We start from the raw sequence: 25,425 nt of genomic DNA on the forward strand, positions 1-25,425 counted from the left end.
GTATTCTACCTCTGCTTCACGCCACCACCCGATTGATAAATGGGCGTGTTTTATTGCGATAGCAATTATATGGACACACCAGGCGCATTTCTGCCGTCGCCGTGAGGTTCCACATAAAGTTCAAGGGCGATAAAATCGTCGCCGCGCGCCGTGTGCTGTGAAAGTGTGCGAGGGTGAGCCGGCGATCGCGGCTTAATCACGCGCACGCAAGGGAGGAAAGCATGGAGGAAGCGCGCCGTCTTCCGTTGCGCGCAAGGCTTCGGGGGGGGGGGGGGGGAGGTTAGAGAGAGAGAGGAGGGGGGGGCGGCGATTTCTACTCGGGGCTTGAAAGCCATCTGCGACGGGGACAGAGTCCGCGGCCTGTATGCCTATGTTTACAAGTTTATACGGCCGATAAAACTATACTGTCCTAATTTCGTATAGCTGTTCACTAATTTGCAATCGCAATCGATGCTTCGCCTTTCGGGCGAAATTGCGATCTTTTTCAGAGAACAAACTTTAGTTTGAATTAGCGCGCGTCCTGTCTGGTCTTCCTTTCTTGTGTACTCGTTTTTTTTTGTTTTTTTTTTTTTGCCCTTTAAGTCAAGTGCCTCCGAGATCAATTTAGCGAAAATGGTTGAAACGCTATTGAAAATCTCGGGGTGAAGTTAAATGCGGTTGGATCAAACGCAGCCCGACATAGGTAAATGTTACTGCAGGCTTATATTTTGTGGAAAGAGGAGGAAGCAATATGTGACAAAATTTTTACGTACGTGGTCCAGTTAGAGCCCTCGACCTTTTTTCCTATTTTCATGCGTCATAAGGCATTCGCATATTTAGTTGGTTTCTTCAATGTCCTCGGTGAACTAAACCAGGCACCCCGTTTACATTTTGTCAAAATAAGGGGAGCGTTATGGGTAATGTGCGGGCAAAGTTCAAAGTGAATGAACAAATAAATTACGTCATTTGCAGTAAATTCGCATGCAAGCGATCCAGAGCTTTATGAATGCTTTTCACGAACAAAGCAGAATTTATTCCGCTGCCCTGGAAAAAGTGTGAACGCATCCGAGATCAAAGCAAGCGAAAATGTGTGTGCTTGTGTATGTGCGTGTTGGGGAGGGGAGGCACTATGGTTAATGTTCTGAAGTAAAATGTGTGTTGATGATTCACTGGCTTTTTAAACATTCCTAATAATACGTGCTCGAAAGCGTTGCATGCGGGCAAGGTTTGAAACAGTACTGTTATATACGGGCAACAATTTAAAGTATGTGATATAGTTACAGGAAACCGAATGTCTAGCTTATTGCTACTCTTCGAAAGAAACAGCTTCGCTGAAAAATGCGTTGCAATTCTGGAAGGTCGCATACATGTTTTTTTTTTCATATTGCAAGTATTTTATGTTTACTGTACTTTGTTGTGTAAACATTGATACAGTTGCCTTACTAGCAATAAATGTGTGCAGTCATTGACTTAAACACCAAATACTATTCTTTAATTATTAAAATTGTTTGCAGCAAATGTGTATTGCTACACGCGCTGTACTGCTGTTATGGTGCGGGGCCAGGTACCTATGTCAGGCACTCCTAGCCATTTGTCCCTGTATGATCTTGAGATTTTATATAATTTCAAGAAATAACTTCAAATTCTAATCATTTATTGGTCCCCCATGGTTCATCATGTGCTAGTGATAATCAGGTTCATGTCTCTTAATTATAACTAACTGGCAGGTGCATTTACAGGCTATCTTAAAAAATGTATATTGTTTAATGGCGCAAGGGCAGGCTATCTTCTAATGCAATAGTATATATATATATATACTCCTATTTATTGCCTGTAATTGGAGATTTCTTTCTGAAAAAAAAAAGGACAAATATGGTTGGTTTGACAGCCTACATTTTAATTGCAAGTGTTCTAGAATTTGTGCCACTAGACACAGTTAACAGATAAAATAGTATACCTTAACATGACAAATTGAACAACCAATTTCCTATAGTAAAGTATAATTAAGTTGCATGATTTTAATAAGTTTGTTTTCAACATAGCTTCATCGGCTTCTATTTTGATTGACTTTATGTGGTACTAGTACCAGAACTAAGTCACTCAGTTGCACAGTTTTTCATGCGATCATGAGTAGCACCTTAAAATGAAATTAGGCAAACAGGATTGCTGTGAATACTCAAATTTTTATTGCATAGACTCACAATTCGTTTTTTGGTTTACTGTATTTTTTCATCAAATAGCGACACAAAACGTAATACGAACGACACAACATGATAATCGCAATAAATAAACACTCGAGACAGTGGGCACATTCCGGAAGAGACACATACGACTCCCAACACTTGCATATTTGCCTTGTTCTCGCAAAGACATCAGTTACCTGTCTCTTATGATAAAACGCTTTGGGACCAGATTCACCCCCAGCGCAAAGCACAGCAAACTGTAGTTACCTGCTTATTCCCTGTAAAAAGTTATTCATTAAAGGGTGTGCATGATTGTGCTAAAAAAGAAAGTAATTTCTTCTCCAAAACAACAAATTGCAAGTGTGGCAGATTGCTGGCAAACTACTTTTCCTTTCGAGTTAAGTATGCCGGAGGCATTTGTTGCTATTGGTTACATTTTGGAACCCTGTTATTTATGTCAACAAGCGAGTGAAATTGTCCTGCTTTTCAACAAATCTACACATATTCAGACTTTCATTCTCCAGATATTTTCTGGAAAGTTTTTTTTTTTTTTCAGATGACACTGATACTGGAGTTTTATTACAGCAGACAATGAAAAGTCAAATCTGAATAGTGCACAGTGCGAGCCCCAGCAGTTACAAGCAAACTGACCTAAGCGACACAATTTTCCTAACAGCTGCAAATCAAGCAGGCCGAATGAACTGCATGCATTTGGCAGGTAGGTGAACGAGTGTATCAAACTGCATGAGTCAAATTACTTTTACAGCAGATGAAAAAAAGAAAAGCAGAGTTGCACAACTTTTGTCAGAACTAGCCTGGTATATCGTGCTCGCACCACTTATTTGCACATGTTTGTAGCTGATATATGCACCACATTGTGGATGGCCATAAAATTTTGAATACTCTCTTCTCACCAGGGCCAGTTGGACCTTGAACACCACACAACACCAATGGAAGATTCACTTCAGTTATAAATAATATGATCAGCCTCATAGATGACTGCTGAATTAAATGCTAGCCACAAGCTGCATACCTAAAGCATGCCCGAGTACCGAAAAAAATTGATGCGGGAGCCGTATTTTGCAAGCATTCTTTTTTCCCAATTCTATTCACTTCATATCATCCGTCATACAGAGTGATCAACCACGGAGGTAAAGGGGCTGTGGCATCTAGAGAATTGGCCAACGAAGGCCACAATGAATCGAAAATGAAAAGATTGCTACAAGATACTGTCCCAGGATGCAATTTGAGTGGAACATGTTTTTCAAATGCTAGAATTTTGAATCGGAAGTGTTGAGAAGAAACAAGTTTGGTGCGTCTATGTAGCAACGATTCTGCAAATGACATTCTTGCTCGTACCAAAGTTTCACAAAAAATTTGGCCCTCCAGTGCCATGACCTAGCCTCAGGGATACATCATAGCATCTGTGGCGAAGCCAAAGGTACGAAGTGGCCTCGTCTGCAGTAAAGAAAGCGCACACCCGAAGGATAAGACAACTGAGGCTGAGAGTAAATGTGTGTCGAGAAGCTCTTGAGAAACAAGAGTGTGACACACATGCCTGTAAGCGCTCGCACCATATGAGAACAGCCTGAACGCTTGCTGAATAGCCACTAGCACACATATCACACCAGTGCCTCTCATCAACCTGGTCAAATGGCTGCAAACATGTTCCTAATCAAAATCCACAGCAAAGCTGCTGTCTTTGTTAAAGCTGCTCAATGTACGAATGAAGCACACACAGTGTGCACATTTTTGCCATGAAGGTAACCAAGGACTCGCGTGTGAAAACACACTTCATGCAAATAGATTCAAGCACACTGAAATGATGGTGGGCTATGCACATTCCAGCAAACATACAACATATAGTATGCTACAAGACATCATTCAACAGTTAAAAAGAGGAAATGACTGCAGTGATGCATGCTTTGGATACTTGCTTGCATCATGCTTTCACACCAACAACTAGGGCTTGCGTGGTTTTCATTCAGGAACACATTTGAGCGGTGTGGGCAGTATGAGACAGTAGGGCATGAGTCAATTGAGTAACTGTACTCAAGAGTGTTACAAGAAAGGCCTCCCAACTTGGATACTTTTCATAGTTTCTTCATGTTCAGTAAAACAGTTAATAGTAACAGAACTGGATAGAACTTAATACTATGCACAGCTAACCAGGTCGAGCAACAGGAATTGCTTTTCAGGAAAAACTTCTCGTCGTGACCAAATATTCTGGCAAGGATAAATGATACTTTGAAGTGTTGTGACTATGCACATGTTGCCTCCATTCTCTAAACACACAACTTGAATGACAAAGAACGAGCTTGACTGGCAGCAGTGTGAGATCATTCAATCAAGCAATGCCTTTATAAATAAATGTGCACAAGAATGGCTTGCTACCTGACAAGGTTTCTCTGTGAAAACTGAGGCAGTGCTCGAGAGTGAAAAACGCTCCAGCTCCACACAGATCACATTATGTGTTACAATATCATCCTTGCATGCCACCCATTATGAGAAAAGAAAAAATGCTACCACTCAAAGTTCAAGGCAGATCCTGGCATTTGCAGCTACCATCTTTGCTCAGTTTGAGTTGGGAAGACATCATGTACCGCTCGTTTCCAACCTGCAGATGGTCGGCAACGCATAGCAGTATGTTTAAAACCAAAATTAGCCAAAGTGAGTTCTTCAAAATGCTAATGATACGCATTGGTTTGCAAAATAGACTGAATTTTTGCAATACGTTAGGAACATTTCTTAAATATCCTGGCTCAGGTGAATAGACTGAAATAACTTATCTTTTAACATAGTGAACGAACAGCTATACGAAAAACAAATACAGAAACAATTACTCGAAGGAAATGACAAAATCCGTGAGGGTATATACAACTGCCATTCGTACAATATGTTGTGTGAGCTGGATGTATCTCTGATCATGCGAGTCTTCGCAGCCTCTTATTACAGGAGTACACACAAAAGAGCGTGGAACCACACACAGACATGTTTGTTTGCATGCAGACATTGGAGAAATCCAAATGCAGCCAGAGCATTGGAAGTATACTGTCCAACACTTCTTGGGACACTCAGATAGCAAAAAGTTTTACTGAGGATTACAGAAATGCACATGTAAGCAAACCAAAGTAAAACTGTGCACTATGATAAATCATAACTTAAGTACACACACACACGCACACATACATACATGTTCTCTGGTATCTAGTTTAGTTAAATATTTCACAGTAAAACATGACATATGGGCACCAAATTTACAATGTGTATATACAAACTTGCATGCCAGTGTGTGTGCACATGATAGGAACACCCAAAGAAGCATCGAAGACACCAGGAAAATGAAAAACCACAAATGGAAGCTAGCTTGAGGATCGCCTTTTACACAACGCAGACATTTTTGTGCATAGTGAACACTCCTCCTTAGCACACACTTGTAGTAGAGAAGGTAGGGCTTCTGGGACAACTTATTTTACCTTCATTACATATTTGCATCTCTAATTTGAAGAAAGGGCTAGACAAAAGGTGCTTGAGAGAAAAAAAACGTTTTAGGCACAATAAAGCCACATCTTTAATTGTGGCTTTAGCAGAGTTAAATGTTTACAACACCAAATTACCAGAACAACTATTCCTTCAATTTACTCAAGCAGATTTACTCCTAACATGATTAAAAAAAAAAGAAAATTGTGTCAGCCACTTAGGCATCAATTACACTGCTGCTTCGTTCAACACCACCAACACATGGACATCATTTTACAGCAGACGCAGATGTAACTCCAACAAGACCCTAGATAAGGGGTTTCTTCCCTGTGTCACACACGCAGCAGTATTAGGCAATTCCTGAGAGAACAAATGATTAGTACAATGAGAGACAGCCTGTGTGAAAAGCAATTGTTCCCTGCACCTGCCAAAAGCAGCCTTACTGGTTTTGCACAGCAATCTCCAGGTGCACATCCGTTAACACAGAAGTTCAGCTACGCTTGGGTTTCACTGTTCCCTGCCAGCCCATTTAAGATGCAAACAAGAAACTTTTAGACTGCGAATAAGCAAATAATTATAAAGCCTTTTGCTACAGTTCGATGGTTCGCAAGTGTTTTCTAACAAAGTCAAGAAATAAGTATCGGGCACCACACGATGCAGTACTGAGACAACATGTATTGTAGGAGGTAGGATCAAGGATTAAGAGCACCCTACAGGCACGTGTACAGCGTGCTGTTCCTAGGTACCCTCTCACTCGTAGATTACTTAGCATGTAAGTATTAGACATGCAAAAAACTGCACAGAATATTACAGTGAACACAGTTGTTGTGACACATCTGACAACGAAAGCAGTTCAGGCTTCATTTGGTTTTCCAGTGACAACTAATTCTGAACATATAAAGGCTTGCATCATGCCAATGAAAGAAACAGGTCAAGCTTATTCTCAGGTGCGCAGGCCAAGATGAAGCATAATTAGGTGTACACTTCACATCTCAAATAGCAAGGCTGGACATTCACATGGCTTCTGCGCAACGTGCGTAAGACACCTCAGACCTTTGTGCAAGCCCAGTGACTCTTTGGACATTGCTCTCATACTCTTCAATGGAGGAGAACAGTGCTGGATGACCAGAAACAAGATGATGAGCAAACAAAAAGTGAGGCAAGGGGAAGCATCAAACTGCCTCTAGAGTTCATTGACTGGGACTCAAGCCAGCCAGCCAGCAAAGACACAAATAAATAACTACAAAACAAGGATGAGGCAATAACAGGGCCTCAGTTAAAAACCGTGGGAAAAAAAAAGCAGGAAGAGAGGAAGCATGTGCCACAGCGTCTGTCCTGTCCTGCTGCACACACAAGTACGATGGTTAGAGCGTCCCGTGGCGCGCTCATGAACAAACTTGGTCGGGGGGTTCTGTGCAAATGGCCGCTGCTACGGTGCGGTTCCAGTCACATTCTATTTCCTTCTTCCACTTCGAGAAAACACGTTGCACAGCACGATGTTGTTGAACTCACACAAGTGTAAGTCACACCAATCCTCAACAACACACTACACTGTCCACTCGGGACGTCTATGTTTCAGATGGCAGGGTTGAAGCGTATGATGGGCTTGCTAGTGACTGGGCTCTTCATTAATTGAAGGGACTGGGTGCCGACGGTGAGGAGGAAGGTGGCGTGCACTTGCGGCGTGGCTGATGTACCAGGAAGTGCGTTAGCTTGGTGGGAAGGTAGCTCAGATTTAGCTGGTAGAACTCGACCAGCTGCAGAAGGTCGTAGAACTTGGTGCGGCCATTGTCAAGTGAGTAGCACAGCTGGTCCTTCTCTTCCACCTGAGAGTGCCAAAGAACAAATTTGTTAAGACACCCAATCCGCCTATGCCGTAGTTCATTCTGTGGTCATTTTTTCAGTCAATCACTTTCGAAGATGTTCCTTTCCGTGTGCACTCATTAGATAAGCCCGCAGAAAGGTTACTCATCACTGCAATGAGACCCCACACTGGACATTACATCCCACAAAAGTGGAAGTATCCATGAAAGTGATCTATCGAGAATACAGCCACAGATGTTGCTCATCACACATCAGGCAATTGCAAATATCCGTTATGATAGCAATGATGCAAATACAACAGATGCAGACACATACAAAGTAGTTGTTGAAAAAGGAATTGTCCACAGCAAATGTACACATTCAGAAGCCCAAATGTGTGGTCAATAATCTTGTCACTCTCCACTCCGACCCGAATCTCGGCAGCAATGCAGTGAGAACATTAACTTTTGTACTATTTCCATGTTTGAAAACTCTAGCTATTGGGTATGCAGCGACTATAGCGCAGTCATGTTGAAAACAGAAGTGAAACTTACGGAGATAATCTGCACATGGTGGACCTTCCCTCGGTACACATAGCAGAGAACGTAGGAGCCAGGCTTGGTGAGGCTTTGTCGGACAAGGAAAACGCCATCGACTGTGCCATGCTTAAGCAACAGCTGGGTGGCTTCCTCACGTGACATGCCACTGTAGAACCAGGGCTGCATATGCTGCAGCCCCAGCTCAGCTGTGGCTGCAGGCCCTGCCCACTGGGGAGGAGGCCCACTTGGCTGTGGCATCGCTGTTGGCGAAGCCTGACCTGACCGGCAGCAGGGCAGCTTCCTCTGTAAGTATTGCAAGAAAGTGAAGACTCGGTTAAAATGAAGAGAGCACAGTATGTGGCCTAAACTGTTCAATCTTTCAGTAACGGGGTTTCAATAATGGATGTCCAAAGCAGTATGAACACCACTGAGCACAATGCTGTAGAGAAGATGCCAACTTCCCAAACATTCTGTCAATCAACTGATCCACGTTCTACCTACAGCTACATGTGCTGCATCAGTGTCGGTTTGCAGAATTAGCATGCTGATTTGCATTCAGTGGTACATAAGTAATGAGAAGGGATCTAGGTTTTAACGAGCAGTCCCTGCCCTTTAGTTCTTCTCCCCTCAACATAAAGAAGACCAACATCATGTTCACAATGAGGCCATCAGATTATTTTTGCCAGCATGTTTGCTCTACAAACATATGTGACTCTTAAGCACATGCGCACACTAAAACTAAAATAAACTCAAATATATGAGTGATTTAAACATTGCATGTTGTCTGTGATGGCTCATAATATAATGCAACCAACTTTTTCTAATCTTTGAGAAATTGCATATGAAATCATTATGGTGTTTTCACCACCAGGCTGTGAGAGAAGTTGTAGTTAAGTACCATGAACTAATTCTGGCAGCCCTGACTTTTTTAACCATGTTCAGCAACATCAGAACATTGAAACACTGCGGCTGAACCCAAGATTGGGCTTACATTTTCGAACACAGACACATGACATCTGTATGCTGCTCTTCTAACACTGCGAGCCTGAGAAGTGAGAAGGGATCAACAACTGAGGTGCTACCTTCCAGACGTGAGCCTCAGCTGCTGCTACAGCTTCTGCTTCCTGGGGGTCCTCGATGACTCGCCCTTTGCTTCCTGTGAAGTCCATTGCAACCCAGGGAGAAGACATGGGGTCCCGTTCGGGCTCTGGGGCCCATGCGTGCTCAGAGTAGCGAGACCGTAGCTCTTTGTAGTTTTCGCGCAGCTTCTTCCCAAACTGCAAACAGAATGAATTTGTGTGGTTGCATTCCAAGCACCTGATCAACTGATTGTGCATTCAACTAGCCTAAGGATAGAAAAAAGAAAGGAGGGCAGGCTTGGGGTCTTTAGCCCATGTCAACTATAGTGACAGTGTGCACCTCGGTTTCTGTCACTGTCAACCCGGTACGGTATTGGTGACGAGATTTATAGAAAGACAGAGAAAGAGCTATTAATTAAAAAAAGAGCAGGCGAAGAAATGCCAGAACTGAAAAGTGTGTTTTACTGACAAAATAAATCATGCAAGAAAATAAAAGATTATTCTTAAACAGGCTGTAATTTGTAACACACTGCAAGAGTGCTAGAACTCCCAAGTACAATGAATGCAACAGCTTATGGAAGATAAGGTTGAAGCTGATACATAGTAAATTTTTCCCAAAAGCTTGCCAAAAAGAGTGTAATCAAATTACCTTTGCGAGTCTGAGTGCAATGATCCAGCACTGGCGCTGCTGTTCTGTGCTGCTGCAAAACCACATTAGATCGCTGCTTCCAGTGCCGTTGGATCTCGTTGGCTGTACAATATACAAAAGAATATATGAGCAGGTAGTATTACGGAACACCTCAGCCAAACAAAACAGAGACAGGCTGCTAATATTGCACAAAAAAGCTCAAACGTAAATTACGCTGCTCCTTAGAGGCACTTCTCATGAGGCTTCGGTGAGAGTTCAACAAACGTGACTGATGAACTCTTGTTGACAATTTAAGAAGACTAACCTTTAGACAAAACTGGAACGCTGTTGGTCCGCTTAGGCTTTTGTCGTATGGCACATAGATGTTCCAGTCCTTCAAGCTGGCAATGTGTTGCAGCTGCCACGTTTCGTCCTGGGGAAGCAAGATTGGCATCAAGGCAGTGCCAAGGGAAAGCACATGTTATCATTACGCCAAGCAAGGACACTGTCTTTGTCTCTCTTTACACAGTAGCTGACGCACACGCACACACGAACTTCAGAAATTTTTGGTTAAGACGAGGCAGCGTGGCAGTATAATTCAATGTTGCAACAATAATGCTTATTCCACAATGTCAACATGCTATAAACTGCAGGTCTAGCACAATGACACACATCACTGAATACAAATCTTTAACTGCCGCCATTGACATAACTTCATTGAACAAAGCAACCAGATGCACTGTATTCTCCAAATGGTGAGAGATATCTCGAAATGCTAAGAGATATTTCGAAATGATGAGTTGCAGTGATGAATGCAAATTAATGTCTACATGGTCCAGCAGCAAGCAGTCACAGCTCACCTTGTGTCCTGGTGGGAGAACGGAGAGCTCTCCGTCTTCTACACGGAAGTATGACTGCTTCCAGGACTGTTTCCCGGGCTCCCGGTACCACAGCAGGCTGTGCACCACGGGACAACGCTCGCCTTGGCTTAGGATGTTCTGGAATAAAGTCAGGTAGCTTAACAACCAGCACCCCGAGATTAAAAAAGGTCATGAAGCAAGATATGCCTTAAAGCTACAGCATTATTAAGATTTGTTAGAACGGCGAAGATACCTCATTGGTTTGTAGCAACGTTCATACCTCAACCTCAGCTTTGACGTTAACAGTGTATGAAAGCTAAGAACTTAATAATATTCATCTGTGGTCATAAGGGAAAGAGTGGCAGCATTATTGAATTAAGCAGGTAATAGCAAATAAAGCTATATATATATATATATATATATATAACAAGCCCATTGTTCTGCTAAACTCCTATGACTACTCTAAAGTTTGTTCAAGTGATGTTTTATAGTAATGTGGCTAGCATACCTGCAGGGTTATCAATTTTGCAAGGTCGGTTGACTCTGCCAGGCAGTCAAGCTGAGGCCCTAGATCCACCATGTCCAGAGAGAAGAATTGCTGGGAATTGGAAGGGAGCAACAGAAAGAAAGGAAAGACAAGGAGATGAAGCAATGCCAACAATGCTTATTTAATTTCAGCAACCTCAGTAACACATTTACAACTGGAACTGTGATAATGACAGTAGACACTGAAGAGAGTGGAAAATGCTAGGTTGCAAAAGAAAGTGACAAGTGGAGCACAGCAGGTACCATATACTGAATATAGAATCTGGCCATCTAGACAGCACAGATGCAACGAAAGGTTAACACAAAGGCGGCAGAAACAATTTTTTTTTTTTTACTGACATTTTAAAGGTCTGACTGAGGCGTTCACAGGGTGCCAAAGCAAATGTTAAGCAGCCTTAAAAGATAACCATGCTTGATGCTGTGACAAAAGTTATCAACATTATCAGCGGCACTGTATGCAGTTAAAATAATAATGCAGCGTGTTGTGCAATGCATAGCACCGAAATATCTGGAAGGAGGGGAAAGCAACTCACCAGGGGAGAATTGAAGAACTCATATTTCCTGAAGTCTTGCCGGAAGTAGAAATTGTTCCCACTGTGCTCCTTGTTCTTTCCCCAGGATGCGTACACTTGGAGGACCTCTTCGTGGTCTTCAAGGCTGCGTTCTGTAAAATAAGGAATATGGTAGAGTAGGTATTATTAGTCATTTTCACTACGATAGTGGTCAGTTTGTGCACATAAATATACATCTTAATAAAGAAACTGCAGAGAAAAGAATAACCAGAGCCAAGCAATGAACATTTTGCCACCAAGAAAGTTGAACCTATGTTGCACCAATGTGGGAACAGTATGTCCAAATGTGAATTTTACATATAGGACCAATAACCAGTTTCACTGTGTTATACACGGCCATAATGCGGCCATAAGTTGGACCCCTATGTGTCGATACAAAAGCAAGACCAAAATTTCCACTATTCCCCCCCCCTCTTTTTTTTTTTCAAACTCTCAATTTCCCGATTCTCTCCCTCGCATCTCCCGATGGCTGAAAACTCAGCTCCTCGAGGTCGCGATTCTAAATTCTGTTACGACCTGCGGAAATTAAACCTCGATTTTAATTTTATTTCCGCAGTTGCTAATATTGCGTCTGAACAAACGCACAATTAAACAAGGCAAAACTAGAGCAGAACATCCATACGGAAAATGTTCATAGAGGTAACTTTCCGGAAATCCCAAGCGGCGGAAGCTTGCAATTTCGGGTGCAGCAATATTGCCGCAGTGAAATATTACGCAAGTTTCACCTAGATTACCCGAGTATCGATTGCATCAAGTGATGCAATGTGACGGACAATCAAAAACGCACATTTCTCTTTTTTTTCCTTCCCGCTAACCACACACCGGTATCCTAGCTGAAACCCGCCACACCAAATCAAGTAAATCTACTCACTGCTTGCTCGCTAAAAACGACGACAAGAGAACCTCCGGCGAGCCGATAACGGCACACCGGGCGAAGCATGCGATGTGAGCGCTGAAACCGCTTCGCGCTCGACGACACGGTAGGTACACGCGCGCTCTCCTCCGCGACCAGCTGTCGCCAAGCGCCCGAGCAACGACGGCGATGTATGCGGGGGAAGGGACGGGATGAGAGGTCGCACACGGCGCGCGCGACACGCGAGATTTGTCGCGTGATAAATGGCTGCTCGACGCCGCCAGGGGAAAAGGAGGGGGAGAGGGCGGCTCGGCTGACGTAATGCGAGCGAAACCCCTTTTTGCTCTCAGCCTCCTCCGGCAGCGCGCACGGAGAGACATTGCGAAGGTGGCAACGGCCGCGGACGCCGCCGCCGCGCAGTCTGCGAGGTCGCGATGATCTTCTCAGCCTCGTTCGCGGCAGCATGCCCCCAGCCCCTCCCCCTCGACGTGGCAGCCTCTCTCCCACTCCTCGCGTTCTTTCGTTTTCGCAGATCCTCCTCCTCCTCCCCCCACCGCAGAGCAAGCATACGTGCGTTTTGCTCTCGGCTCGCCACGTCGCAACCGACCGATGGCGCGGGCCCCGCAGAGCACGCCTACAAACGACACAGCGCTGCGCGTCTCGAGAGCCGGTCCATAAAACGCTCTGTAGCCGCGACGGCTGGAATGCGGCGCCTTCTGCGTGACTTCTGAGACGCGAACGCGGCCCTGGCCCGTGGATCGAGTAGGAAGCTTGCCTCGATCTTCGCGGCGGGTGGTATGGTCCGCCAGTAGTCTCAAACTAGCCGCAAAAGTGAAAGGAAATTATCCATAGGTGATGAAATCTTATGCTTGATGGAACTCGTTTGGAACAAGTCGCTATGTGCCTGCTCGTCATAAAACGTCAATCTAAATATGCTCATAACGGAGGCATTCACAGCAGCCTGAATTTGACATTAATTATAACGTCTGCTTAAGGCCACGTTTCGGCCGATCTCTTCCCAGGAAACAAAAATACTGGCTTTTCTCGGAGTGAATACCGATGAGCTGTGCCCCTAACACTGGACGGCTCTGTAGATAGCATCCAAGAAAATAAAATCTCAACCTGAAGAAGTTAGCACGGAAGAAAGCCGCGACTACCATGGGCCGTATTCTGAAACGTTCGCCTAGGCGAAATTTCTTTTTTCGCTTTCAGGCGTGCGCCGATTGGCTGTATTAGCAAAATTGGATGAGCTGATTGGGTAGTTGAGCCCGACGTCATTCAATTTTGCTCAACCAGCCAATCAGCGCGCACGCTGATTTCGCCTAGGCGAGCGTTTCAGAATACGGCCCCATGAATGAGAACGTCGAAGAAAAAAAAAATCGGGGTAGCTTGCACTAGTGGCGCAAGGCTAAAGACACAGCAGAGCTGATCGGTTCCTAACTGGTCATGGCTATAGTATACGAAGTGATGTTAAGTTATACGAAGTAATGCCAAGTGATGCTAAGATATACCATAGTCCCTTAATAGCTTTGAGGGACTACTGTTATACGAAGAGTATAAGTATTTTCTCGTTGTCCGTGGCATCGGGGAACGCCTCGCGAAGCACTTGCAGTCCGAGCACACGTAGAAGTGGGGCGGAATCCGCACAGTGTACAGGCGGCGCGCAGCAGACGAAACGCCGGGATGACGTCACAGCGCATGCGCAGTAGCGCGCAGCTGGTAGGAGCTCGGCCGAGCCAGCGTCTTTATTCTATGGGCGCCTGCTGTAGTCACGGTAAAGTCACGGACACCGCGAGCGTTCGGCGCTAATGCGGGGAAACGGAGAAGCGCGGTTGGCGTCGGCAGCACCTATGCGCGTTGCCTCGTTGGTGCTGGTACAATTTGTTTCTCTCTCTCTTTCTGGCTCTCATTTTTCTTTCTCTCTTCCGAGCATAGCGCGCGACGCTCCGCGAGGTGGTTGTTAGGCAACGCTTTGGCAGGCAGCTGCGGCGTCGCTGGTTGCCATGGCTACGGCGCGGCTGGCTTTTCGTGAAAAGCGATCACTTCAAGCCGTGATCGAGCTGAACGCCGCTGCGTGGCTTATTGAAAGAAAGCGTTAAGTTGCATCAGCTGCGCTGACTTCTCCCACGCCTCGCTCATATTTAGCTGAAATTTCACCCCTGTCAGACGTTTAGTATTAAATCGCTATTTACTCATGTATGAAAGCCAGATGGATACCATGTGCATGTTTTATGCAATAAACGCAGAGAAACAAAATAAAGGGGGGGGGGGGATACGCTATAGAAGCTGAAGAAGTGGCCGGGTGTTCCGTACTAAAACGTTTTATACGGACATTTTCACGCTCCATTTAGCTCCGACATGGTATAAGTGAAACTGTTTGCGGTTCGTTACAGGAATAGCAAGGAAATACACTCATCGCAGTTTTGCCAGATTTACAGATACCGTTGCGACCTACAAATAATTACAGTCAAGTTTTAAATTACCAGTACGTACCTGCAGGTTGAAATTTCATAGCACACGCAACTTCGACAACTAATTATGCTTTGTTTTTTGTTTTTTCGGTTCACAGCATATGTACCGGTTTCGCCTGCCGAAACCCCATTTCTTCCGAGCCGTCCGATACTATATAATGTCAACACTTCAGAATGTGATACCACATAAAACGGACCCCGTCACCACTTGGTTTCGAAACGTTTCCCTCCTTTCGTTTCATAAAAGCGGATAATGGCGAAAGATAAAATGACGGTTGTGGAAATAGACAGTAGAATGAAATTAAGGCGAATATCGTCCCAAAGCAACTCAATCATCGTGATTAACGAGAAGAAAGGACAGGGGGGGACCGATTCTTGTTAGTCACAACCATATGAAGCCAACAGATAATGTACCAAAAGAAAGGACAGGAGTAATTATTTGTTTTACATTGTAATGTAGAAAGGATAAGGGGAAGGGATGTGAAAGTGGGCGAAAAAAGAACTTGCTATCCGTGGGAGACGAACGTACATCCTCCGCATTACGGACGCAAGTCTTTGCCATTGAGATATACGGTGACGACTGTTCCGGCGTCCACATTCTATAGGCTATTTGCGCAGTATACGCGTACACAATCTGGCCCTGGGAGTGCGTAGCCAGCGCCATTCAAGGCCATGGCGACAGCGGCGGATGTGGCACATCCTTTTGACCGCATGCGCGTCACGTCATACGTGGACTTCGGGAGCAGATGGTTGCGAGAGACGCCGCATAGCCGATTAATTTTGACCACCCCGGGGTTCTTCATCGTGCGCCCAAAAACACCGGTACGCGGACGTTCCTTACATTGCACCCTCACCCCTGGAATTGCGGCCGTCGCAGCCGGGAATCGAACGCTCGACCTGGAGCTCAGAAGCACAACGCCACAGCCACTGAGTCACAGCAGCCGAGTGTGGAAAAGAAAAGAGACGTTACCATGCATGAGGATCGAGGAGGCAACCGAGAGGGCTGAAATGACGAGGGATGAAAGTATAGTCGAAGGCGGCAAGGCCGCCAAAGAAAGAGCGAAGCTCGAGTCAACACCGCACACCTTGATGAGGGCCGGCAATGAACTTTTAATGAGTCACGCGCCCTCTCGGGCTAATTTGCATGGCGCCCACGCGCACGGGTATCGCCTTTGGACGGCCGAGGGTGAGAGAGGAGAGAGTCCCGCTTGCTCGACACTCGAAAGGTGGTATGTCGACACACCCGTGGTGACGGAATGCCCGCAAAAGGGCGGCCCGCTCCTACAGTACCACTAATGTCGGATGGCTGAGCACACACAAAGACGTCTACTACGTGTAATATGCGCAGTATGGCGCAACGTGAAAAGAAATTTAGCCCCTGCGCGGGACAACTTGCACATATACCACACCAACTACAGAGCCGCTTGGCGGTTTCTTTAGCGACAACTCCTTGCCATGGACGCGCTTCCTCGCTTTGTTAGACCGGCAAATGCATGCCACCGCTTTGCAATGATCCGAGTTGCTAGAACGTCGTTATTAAAAAAAAAGGGACTAACCTATTATAGTATGATTTTTTGTTTTGCCTGAAGAAAAACATTTGAATTACAGTTATAAATAGCTGCATGCGAGGTAAGAACATCCAAAATTACTCTCGCACTATACAGGGTCTTTCAGCGAAACACTTCCAAAAATGTTTAAAGGTTGCCTGTGGCAGATAGCACAATTCTAGTTCATGAGCTGGTCTACTCCAAGAGGCGGATATTACTTGCACAAAAAATGTAAATGCATAATCTACTAATTAACAAACATTCAATAATTAAGTTTTTAAAACGAGCATAAGACAATGCGTCCGTGCAATCGCACAGACGGGCACACAGACGCTACAAAGCTGGAGCCGATCGGCTCGAACAGGCTCCAGTGCCGAACTTGCTTATAGGCTTGCAGGTATCGCGGAATGCGATGAGCGAATAATAATGCCCTACGGAACTGCTATAGAAAGAAGGCACGGCTTTGCAGATAGCACAATGCTATATAGATTGTAAGGAGGATGCTGTAATTATAGGTAATTGGGTATAACAGCGACACCGCCCTTGAAATCCGGAAGAAGCAAACGGGCACGTAACGCAGCTGCAACTGGACTATATACCGCGCGCCGGAAAGAATAACGCTTAGTATACCGGTCTAGTACTTATCTATAGATACACCACAGTCACCGCTGCGACGTATAGTAAGATGACCATAGCTATTATTATTATTATTATTATTATTATTATTATTATTATTATTATTATTATTATTATTATTATTATTATTAGAGGAGGAGGGGGTCGTATTATGCCAGGTTATAGTCAACCTTGCCGTCACCACCCATTTTTCGTTGCAGCTAACAGATATATATATACTCTTCACACTGTCCCGCGGTCAGTCGTTACGCGGAGGTAATTAAAAACAATTACGTTCTCCGCCCTTGGCCGGACGTGTTCAATGAACAGTGTGCGTAGCGTTTACATACGCATTCGACGCGACGAACACATCGGTGTGGAGGGATTTAATTTACGATATAACGCAATCAGACGCTCGACCGCATTCGAGGTGTGCAGCTAGCTTCCGCGGAAAGCGCACGAATGAACATCGGCGACTCCGCTGTCGACGAATACTTTCGATTAATGAGAAAATATTGGCGAGGGTATATATGACGGGGCATGCAGAGGCAAAAAGTAATATGGGTAACTAAGAATAAAGAAGAAGAGGAAAGGGCAAGAACACTTGCGCAGTCACATATATATATATATATATATATATATATATATATATATATATATATATATATATATATATACTGTCGCCGCCACAGATGGCCGCATGAGGGGATAAGAAAAAAAGTTCGCGCTATTATGGACGCCTAATCGACCGTGCAGCGGGAATAATTTATAACGCTTAATTCGCAGCTGCAATGCGCAAGCGCCGGAAAGAGGTGCCCATGCGTGCGTGCAGAGGCGCGCGCGGACGTGCCCGCTTGCGAGTCTTGGGCCGCGATTTTGTAGCGATGCCTTTTCTGATGCGAATCCTTCTATTCGTCAGTGGTCAGAGCGACGCTCCGCTGGCCTTATCAGCGGGATAAGCCGACCGCCAGCGGAGCATTATAAGAGCGCCATAGAATCGAGCGGGAGGCATCGCTATATACATTGCACCGCGGCCGCGATTCCGTCCAATGAATCAAGGGTTATTATCGACAATAAAGAAAAGGCTCCTCCGATATTTTAAAACTCAGCATTCTAGCTTGCTTATATATATATACAGGGTGTTTCATTTTAGCTGCACCAAATTTTTAAACATTGCCTGTGGCAGATAGCACAGTTATAATCCTTGATCTAAACTAATCGATGAGGTGGCCATTACGTCCACGAGAAATCACAACGGCTAATTGAGTAATTAACATCATTACGCTAGTTAACTTTTTAATTAATGATTTTACGGCACAACTTTCAATCTACGGGTTATGGCCGCTGAGTTCGCAAGGCGTATGCACTTGGAACGAATTCTCAGGACTGAACCAGTTTCGAGATATTAATTTTTAAAGTGTCCCGCGAAATGTATGGGCGTTCCAGTTAACTTTTTGAGGAAAACGCTGTTTTATGCATTGAAGCACAAAGTTAACTAGAACGCCCATGTATTTCGTGGGACACTTTGAAAATTAATATCTCGAAATTGGCACAGTCCTGAGAATTCGCTTCAAGTGGATACGCTTTGCGAACTCAGCGGCTATATTTCGTAGATTGAAAGATGTGCCATAAAGTAAACAATTAAAAAGTTAATTAGCGTAATAATGTTAATTACTCAATTAAGCGGTTTTTTTCTCATGGAAGTAATGGCCGCCTCATCGAGTAGTTTAGCTCAAGGATTATAATTATGCTATCTGCCACAGGCAGTTTTTAAAAAATTGGTGCAGCTAAAATGAAACACCCTGTATGACGGACTTTATACAAGAACTGAATAAACACTAAATGCTACCATTACGTGCTAGAGCGCACGTTGCAAGTCTGATCGCGTTGCTGAATATACGCGCATACATTATACGGGACAGGAACGGCTTCTATAGCGTCAACTTTAACCCCCGACGAGGTCTTTTCTATATATCAAGTATAAATTACACGACCGCTCCTGCATTCTGAAACATCTCCGAAACGCAGCAGCCGCGGGCCGGGTATCGAGCCCGCTACCTCGTTGTCTACAGAAGAAGGCCGCTTCGCGAAACCGATTTTACTATATACACAAAGAAGCTGTATGTCGCTATATAAGCCCAAAACGTCTCGAGGCCAAACAGATAACAGAGTCGCATCAGCGCGCATGCACTCAGCGGGGACCGCCGCGCAAGCGCAGACAAACCGGTAGACTGCTGCTAAAGAAAGAAAGAAAGAAAGAAAGAAAGAAAGAGCGAACCTATTGCCTGTCTGTCAAAGCCAACGCAATCGCTGGCACGGTGCCGGAAAAGAAGTGCACGAGCGGCGTCCGCGGCGGCCGGAATCTCGGCGGCGCGCTGACCCACGCAAAAGAAAGCCGCACGTCTTTGACCTCCTCGCAAAGGGAGATTACGTGAGCGAGCGCTCGTAGCGCAGCAGTCTGCTCCCTTTCCTCCCAAGCGTCGCATATATGCGAGCCAGGCTAGCTGCATCCACTGGCAGGGCATTGGAAACAAGGCTTCTGCGCGCAACTATGTCGGCGCATAACTAATTATGCCGAATAAACTACAGCTCAGGAATGTTCGCCGGCTGTCTGAGCATTACTTGCCGCCGTAAAGAAAAACTCGTGAGAAGGTGTTCATTGTCCTATACAAGACATGCGCAGACAACCCCCGCGTATAATATACTAAATAAAAGGACGCGCTCAGTGCAAGCGCGCATTTTCCGCACGCTCCGCACATGCCTCGCCATGAGGTGACTCGCGATGACGCCCGAAGAGAAAAGGTGGCTTTGACTGGTGACGTACTGACGATCGTCGGAATTAAGTCTATTGCGAAAAGGAACGTTATGCGCAAGATAGATTGAAGCTCCGTCAGCGCTGCAGAGCACGCAGACAACGCTCGGGCTTTTAATCAACTCGCGAAGAATCCATTGTTCACCGTGCGTCATCGTTAACCGTGTAACAGATGGACAATTTTATTTTAATAACGCACAGGCGTAGTAATCTAGAAATTTCCTCACAACGCCGCGCAAACCCAAGCAGCCCGAAATTCAACCCCGCGGGAGCCATCGACAAGAGCTGCCAAGAAAATCGTTCGATTGACCATGCCGCCGACAAGAAGAGGAAGAATTTGTTTTGTTTTGTTTTTTCGTTGCTACCCTATAATACGTTGCCTAAAGCATACCTGCCAACTTGAAAAGCTTCGGAAAAATGCCCCCGACACAACACCACGGGGAGGGAAAAATTAGGGAGAGAATAGCACGCATTTCTTTCAATCTTTCTTTCTCCATAGTTTGCCCAGAGGACACACAATCTATGGACTATACACACGACTTTCGACACAGCACTCAGCCAGCAGCAGCTTCGGAATAGCACAAACTGACACTGTTTTTTGATCATATAGTGATTTCCAGGGACTTTGTTGTTGCCGATTTCGCCTGCTTCATGGAACTTGTCCGAATAAAGTTGCACCATTCAGGCACCCCTCCGTGGCGTCCTTTCACGATTATAGAATACTTCCAAGAATAGGGTCGGCGATCGACGAGCGATACTTTATCGCTAACAGAATTTATTTTTTTTTCGCAAATCTTGACGGAACATCCGTAAAAAATACCTTAGAACGAGCTTGAATTCGTAAGCATTGCGGAAAACTCGGAAGAGTCAGCAGATATGTTGTTATAAAGCATACCCGACAGCTGCTCCTTAGGTCACAAAGAAAACGCGAATCCTGCAACGTGGAAGTTTAAAAAGAAGCCTGTGTGAGAAAGACAGTGTGCAATTAAGCTCCGAGTCGAAATAAAATGTCGGCGAAACAACTGCACGAATCGATCCGGCTCGCAAAGCCTGAGGCCATCTGCGGCCTCCACCGTTCTTTCCAACAAATTATTACAACAGCTGCAAAAGGAAAGAGCAAAATTTCACTACACTTTCGGAAGCTCGTCGCTGATATGTTGCCCCTTCTAAAGTGCGGTAAACTTTTGTTAACCTTAAAATGCCGTTTCGCCAAAATTTATTACCCTTTACACCCCCCCTCCCCCCCTTTTCAACTTTGCTTGTTTACTCTGCAAACAATAGTAGCAAGAAGAAGCAAGCCAGCAAGCAAGCAATGAAAAAAAAAAAAAAAAAAACTCGTTTCTATTCTGTTGGAGCCGTTGTCGCGACGCCCTATAGGCGGACAGCGAAAACCCATATTGGGTCCCCACTTTCAATGTCGGCCTTACGCAGGCACTTAAGGTCGTTTAATTGCTTTTCGTTTTGCTTCCACTACAGAGGAGAGTGTGCAGGCGCGAAGAGGGAGCCAACCTCATCTGTCCACGGTCGGCGAGCGCGCAAGCAAATCCTTGGCGTGTTTCCACCCCCCCTCTCTTTCCAATATCCTTCAAACTGTTTTCCCAACGTCCTTCCGCGCGAAGAAAAGCCCTTCAAAGCTTCGACTTCCAAACTTCGACGCGCGAAGGAAGCTTACGATGCATAAGCCCGGAAAAAGCAGCAGCTGCAAAGCGGAACGACGAAGCGCTGCTACTGCTGCTGATCAAGCATGCGACTTTGGCAGGAGACGGAACGGGAAGTCGCCGCAGCTCCGAGTGGCAGATTTTCTTTTCTTCTTTTTCATTGGGGAGGGGAGAACGGGAGGTGGGAAGTGCTTGCGTGAAGAAGAGCGCGGGCCGCTTCGGCGTGGCGTTTGCTGTTGTTACTGGAAAAAGCGAAGCGGACGGCGCCTCCGCTGGCAGATTATAAACAGAGCGGCTTTAGGAAGGAACAGACGGCCACCAGTGCAAAACAGAACAGAGGTTTTTTTTTTATTTATTTTATTTTAGACTCAACGGCGCTGCAGCAGAGACGAACGCGGGAAAGCGCACAAAGCATGACGGATAACACTGCTCAGGCTTTTACTGTTGCGCTGTTCTATACCTATTTTCGTTGAGTGCGTGCGGCGAACGGGGAGGGTTGTGGGTATTCGAAGTAGTCCTTGCATTGCTTTTTTTTATTACTATTATTATTATTATTTTATTTTCTATACTGAGCTTCGACTTGTTGCTAAGCGAAGAGCTATACAGCTCCTTCGCAGCGGGAGTGTGTTGGGACGGCGAGGGAAACAGCTGCGCTCATTGAGATCGCGAACACTTAACGACTGGAATAAAATTTTATGGAGACTGAATGAATGCAACTCGCTGGATAATTCAACGTAGAGAAAAAAGAAAGACGAAAATAAAAGCGGTGACGATTGTATAAGATGACTAGCTTTTGAATTTTGCTCGGCGCAACGGGATACAAAGAAAGAAAAGAAAGAAAAGAAATAGCATTTACATGCTTGGTAGCGTCGTACGCTTGTACGATGTAAAATTACTTATAAATTCAGTCTAATCAATGCATGCTAGCGAACGCGATGCACAGATCCTGCTATTTTACAAAACTAAGAGATTGGAGAGAGAGAGACAGAGTACAGCATCACGCACGGTGAAGGCTTGAAAGAAAGAAAGAAAGAAAGAAAGAAAGAAAGAAAGAAAGAAAGAAAGAAAGAAAGAAAGAAAGAAAGAAGCACCCATGGAGACAGCAAACTCATACGCGCGAAATACTGCCAGTGTCTGCTTTCGTTAGTTTATTTAGTTTTGCACGGGCAAGATAACTCCAGAGCCGAATGAATGAATGAATAATGCGAAAATAAGTATGCTGATCGTCTTCAAAGACAATCTTCGGAGTGCGTGCCACACGACAACGATGCGAAGAGTTTGAGAAGGCCGGCTGCAGAAAGTGTCAGCTTCAAATTTGCCCGAAAATTAAGACATCGACAATGGAAGCGCAATAAAGGACCGGTGAATTTCTTTAAGAGAGAACAAGGCAGTTTGGAAGACGTACTGAGGGGCACCAGAAAAGGAACGACGCGCAATAAATGAAATTAAAAAATTAAATTATGGGTTTTTACGTGCCAAAACCGCGATCTGATTATGAGGCACGCCGTAGTAGGCGACTCCGGAAATTTGGACCACCTGGGGTTCTTTAACGTGCACCTAAATCTAAGTACACGGGTGTTTTCGCATTTCGCCCCCATCGAGATGCGGCCGCCGTGGCCGGGATTCGATCCCGCGAACTCGTTCTCAGCAGCCCAACACCATAGCCACTGAGCAAATAAATGAAGCTCCGTGACAGACAATGCAGCATATAAGCGCATCTTCTTCATTACTGAGCGATAACGAGGACTCACGGTAAAATGAAATCGTGCGGAAATCGGAGCACGACGCGATAAAGCGCTGAGAAGCAAACTTTTGTACTCTTCGAGGCGCCTACACGAAAAAAAAAAAAAAAGTGCGTCCTGAATAGCAGCACGGGACTAACGGTCCGTGAAATATCGACCACGCTTCGCCCTGTCAAAGCGCGAGAGCTCTCCTGCAGCGCCCATGTCAACAAGACTCGCGAGGACAACTCCGCGCTGATTTCAAGACATCGGACAACTTCGAAAAAAAAAAAAACGTTCGGGGCAGATAAGAGTAACAGTGGGAAGAATAAACGGAGCCAATAGCCTGTACTACTCACCGATCCTGGGCTGCGCGATCCTCTCGACGAGCGTCCAGGTGGGCGATCGGGCCACGTTCAGCTTGAGCGTCAGCAGATGGCACAGGTCGATGCAGCGGAGGTTCTCCTCGACCACCATGCGCTGGTTGCCCCCGTCCGGCAGGTGGAACGTCAGCGCCGCCTGCGCACAGCCACACGCACCGCAGGTAAAGAAAACGCGGTTGCTGCTCTTGCTCTTCCCGCAGCCACCAAGCGACACACACGCGCGCACAGGCTTCACCGCCGCGCCCCGTCACACACTCTTCTCTCCCCGAACGCAACAACGGCAACGCGACGAAACTTTCTCCGCAGGGTATTGCTTTTTTACTTCTCTCTCACTAACCCTCGCCCACGCGCGTCTTTGGCACGGCGCGCGCTCTCTTTCGCCGCCGCCTCCGGAGGAGAAGGAGCGAACGCAGCAGAGCAGAGGCGGGGCCCCGTTGGCTGAAGCGCCGGCCGCGCTGCTCCTTCGCCGCTGTTGCCGAGGCCTCCCTTCTCCGGCCCTCCTCGCCCGATAAGAGAGCGAGGAGAAACAGGATCGCACCACCGCCGCAGCGATCGCGCCGGAGTCCCAGTGCGCACCCCCCCACTCGCCTCATCCGGCTATTCTTCGACAGGACCTTTCCCCCGATTTCTTTCTTTACAAGGCGTATCTCACTCACGCCCGCCGAGAGAAGCTCGGCGGGCGTGAATACTCGAAGTATAATTCAACGACGGTCGGTGGTCACGCACACTCGTTCGCGGAGCTGTGCCCAGAAGCTCAATCCGAGCGAAATGCTCGGTTAGCTGACGACAGTGCTTTCGCAGACGGAGAGCGCCGCGACTGGTCCAGCGCGAGCACGTGACCTGCACGGCGCTCGCGCGCGCGCCGCTGCTGCCCGGCAGCGCGCACATGCACACAAGGCAGCAGCACTGCCGCCGCTCGCAGTGCGCTTACCCTTCTCCACGCGTTGCACTACTGTGGGTGCCCGAGTCAATCCTTTGTGCGTGGCCCTCTCTCCCCGCTCTAAGGTTTTATTGCTCCCTCTTCCGACCTCGCAACTGGTTTGACAGTAAACGAACTTTAACCCTAACTGGTCGAACCGTTCGGCTGAGAGTCGTAAACCAGTGGTTTCTCGCTTTCTCTCTCTCTCTCGCCCTCCCAACCCCACCACGCCTTTCCGCTTTCTCGTTTTGGTTAAAAGGGTCCCCCGACGGTGGCTGCCATTGGGCCGTGTCGGGCGATAGCAACGGCGTGAACCAATCGTGAGGCGGCTGGCAATAACGACGCCAACGGCGAGAATAACAACGTCGCGAAAATATACGATTCAATTTAGGTATCGTCAACCACACAGCACATGTTGAGGCCACGCGACGTGCCACACGAAAAAGTTGCGGCCAGAGACTATAATAAAAATTTACATCTCTAATCTATATCAAGTTTTCGAACGCCAGTATGGAAAGAAAAGTCAGCTCTGACAGACGCTAAATTCTCGGTGAATCCGCGGCCGTCGTCTCGACAGCTGGGCGGTCAAATTTTGTGTCTTTTTAACTACTTTCTTTTTCTGTTATTAGAAGCTGACTCACGCACTTGCTCAACAGAGTGCTCTAGGGGAGGCGAGCGGCGTGTTTAAATGGCAGAAGAAATGCACCTCAATTATCTTCCCGCTCACGATAGCAGTCTTCGCCGCGGCCTTAGAAAAGTCCCGTACATATTTATTAA

General features: G+C 46.0%; 1 protein-coding gene across 1 annotated transcript in view; it reads right to left on the reverse strand.

Moving 5' to 3' along the window:
- Nucleotides 1-2,142: 2,142 nt before the first annotated feature.
- Nucleotides 2,143-25,425, reverse strand: part of LOC119442250 (growth factor receptor-bound protein 14) — a 191,432-nt gene continuing 168,149 nt past the window's right edge. Inside the window, exons 4-12 of the mRNA XM_037707056.2 lie at nucleotides 23,706-23,865; nucleotides 11,631-11,761; nucleotides 11,060-11,149; nucleotides 10,552-10,689; nucleotides 10,017-10,124; nucleotides 9,713-9,814; nucleotides 9,067-9,261; nucleotides 8,000-8,287; nucleotides 2,143-7,468 (exon numbers count right to left, since the gene is read on the reverse strand). Coding sequence (XP_037562984.1) covers nucleotides 7,271-7,468; nucleotides 8,000-8,287; nucleotides 9,067-9,261; nucleotides 9,713-9,814; nucleotides 10,017-10,124; nucleotides 10,552-10,689; nucleotides 11,060-11,149; nucleotides 11,631-11,761; nucleotides 23,706-23,865 — 1,410 coding nt within the window. The 3' untranslated portion in view covers nucleotides 2,143-7,270. The remainder of the gene's footprint in view (nucleotides 7,469-7,999; nucleotides 8,288-9,066; nucleotides 9,262-9,712; nucleotides 9,815-10,016; nucleotides 10,125-10,551; nucleotides 10,690-11,059; nucleotides 11,150-11,630; nucleotides 11,762-23,705; nucleotides 23,866-25,425) is intronic.

The sequence above is a fragment of the Dermacentor silvarum genome, chromosome 2 (assembly GCF_013339745.2).
Source record: "Dermacentor silvarum isolate Dsil-2018 chromosome 2, BIME_Dsil_1.4, whole genome shotgun sequence".
Lineage (NCBI taxonomy): Eukaryota > Metazoa > Arthropoda > Arachnida > Ixodida > Ixodidae > Dermacentor > Dermacentor silvarum.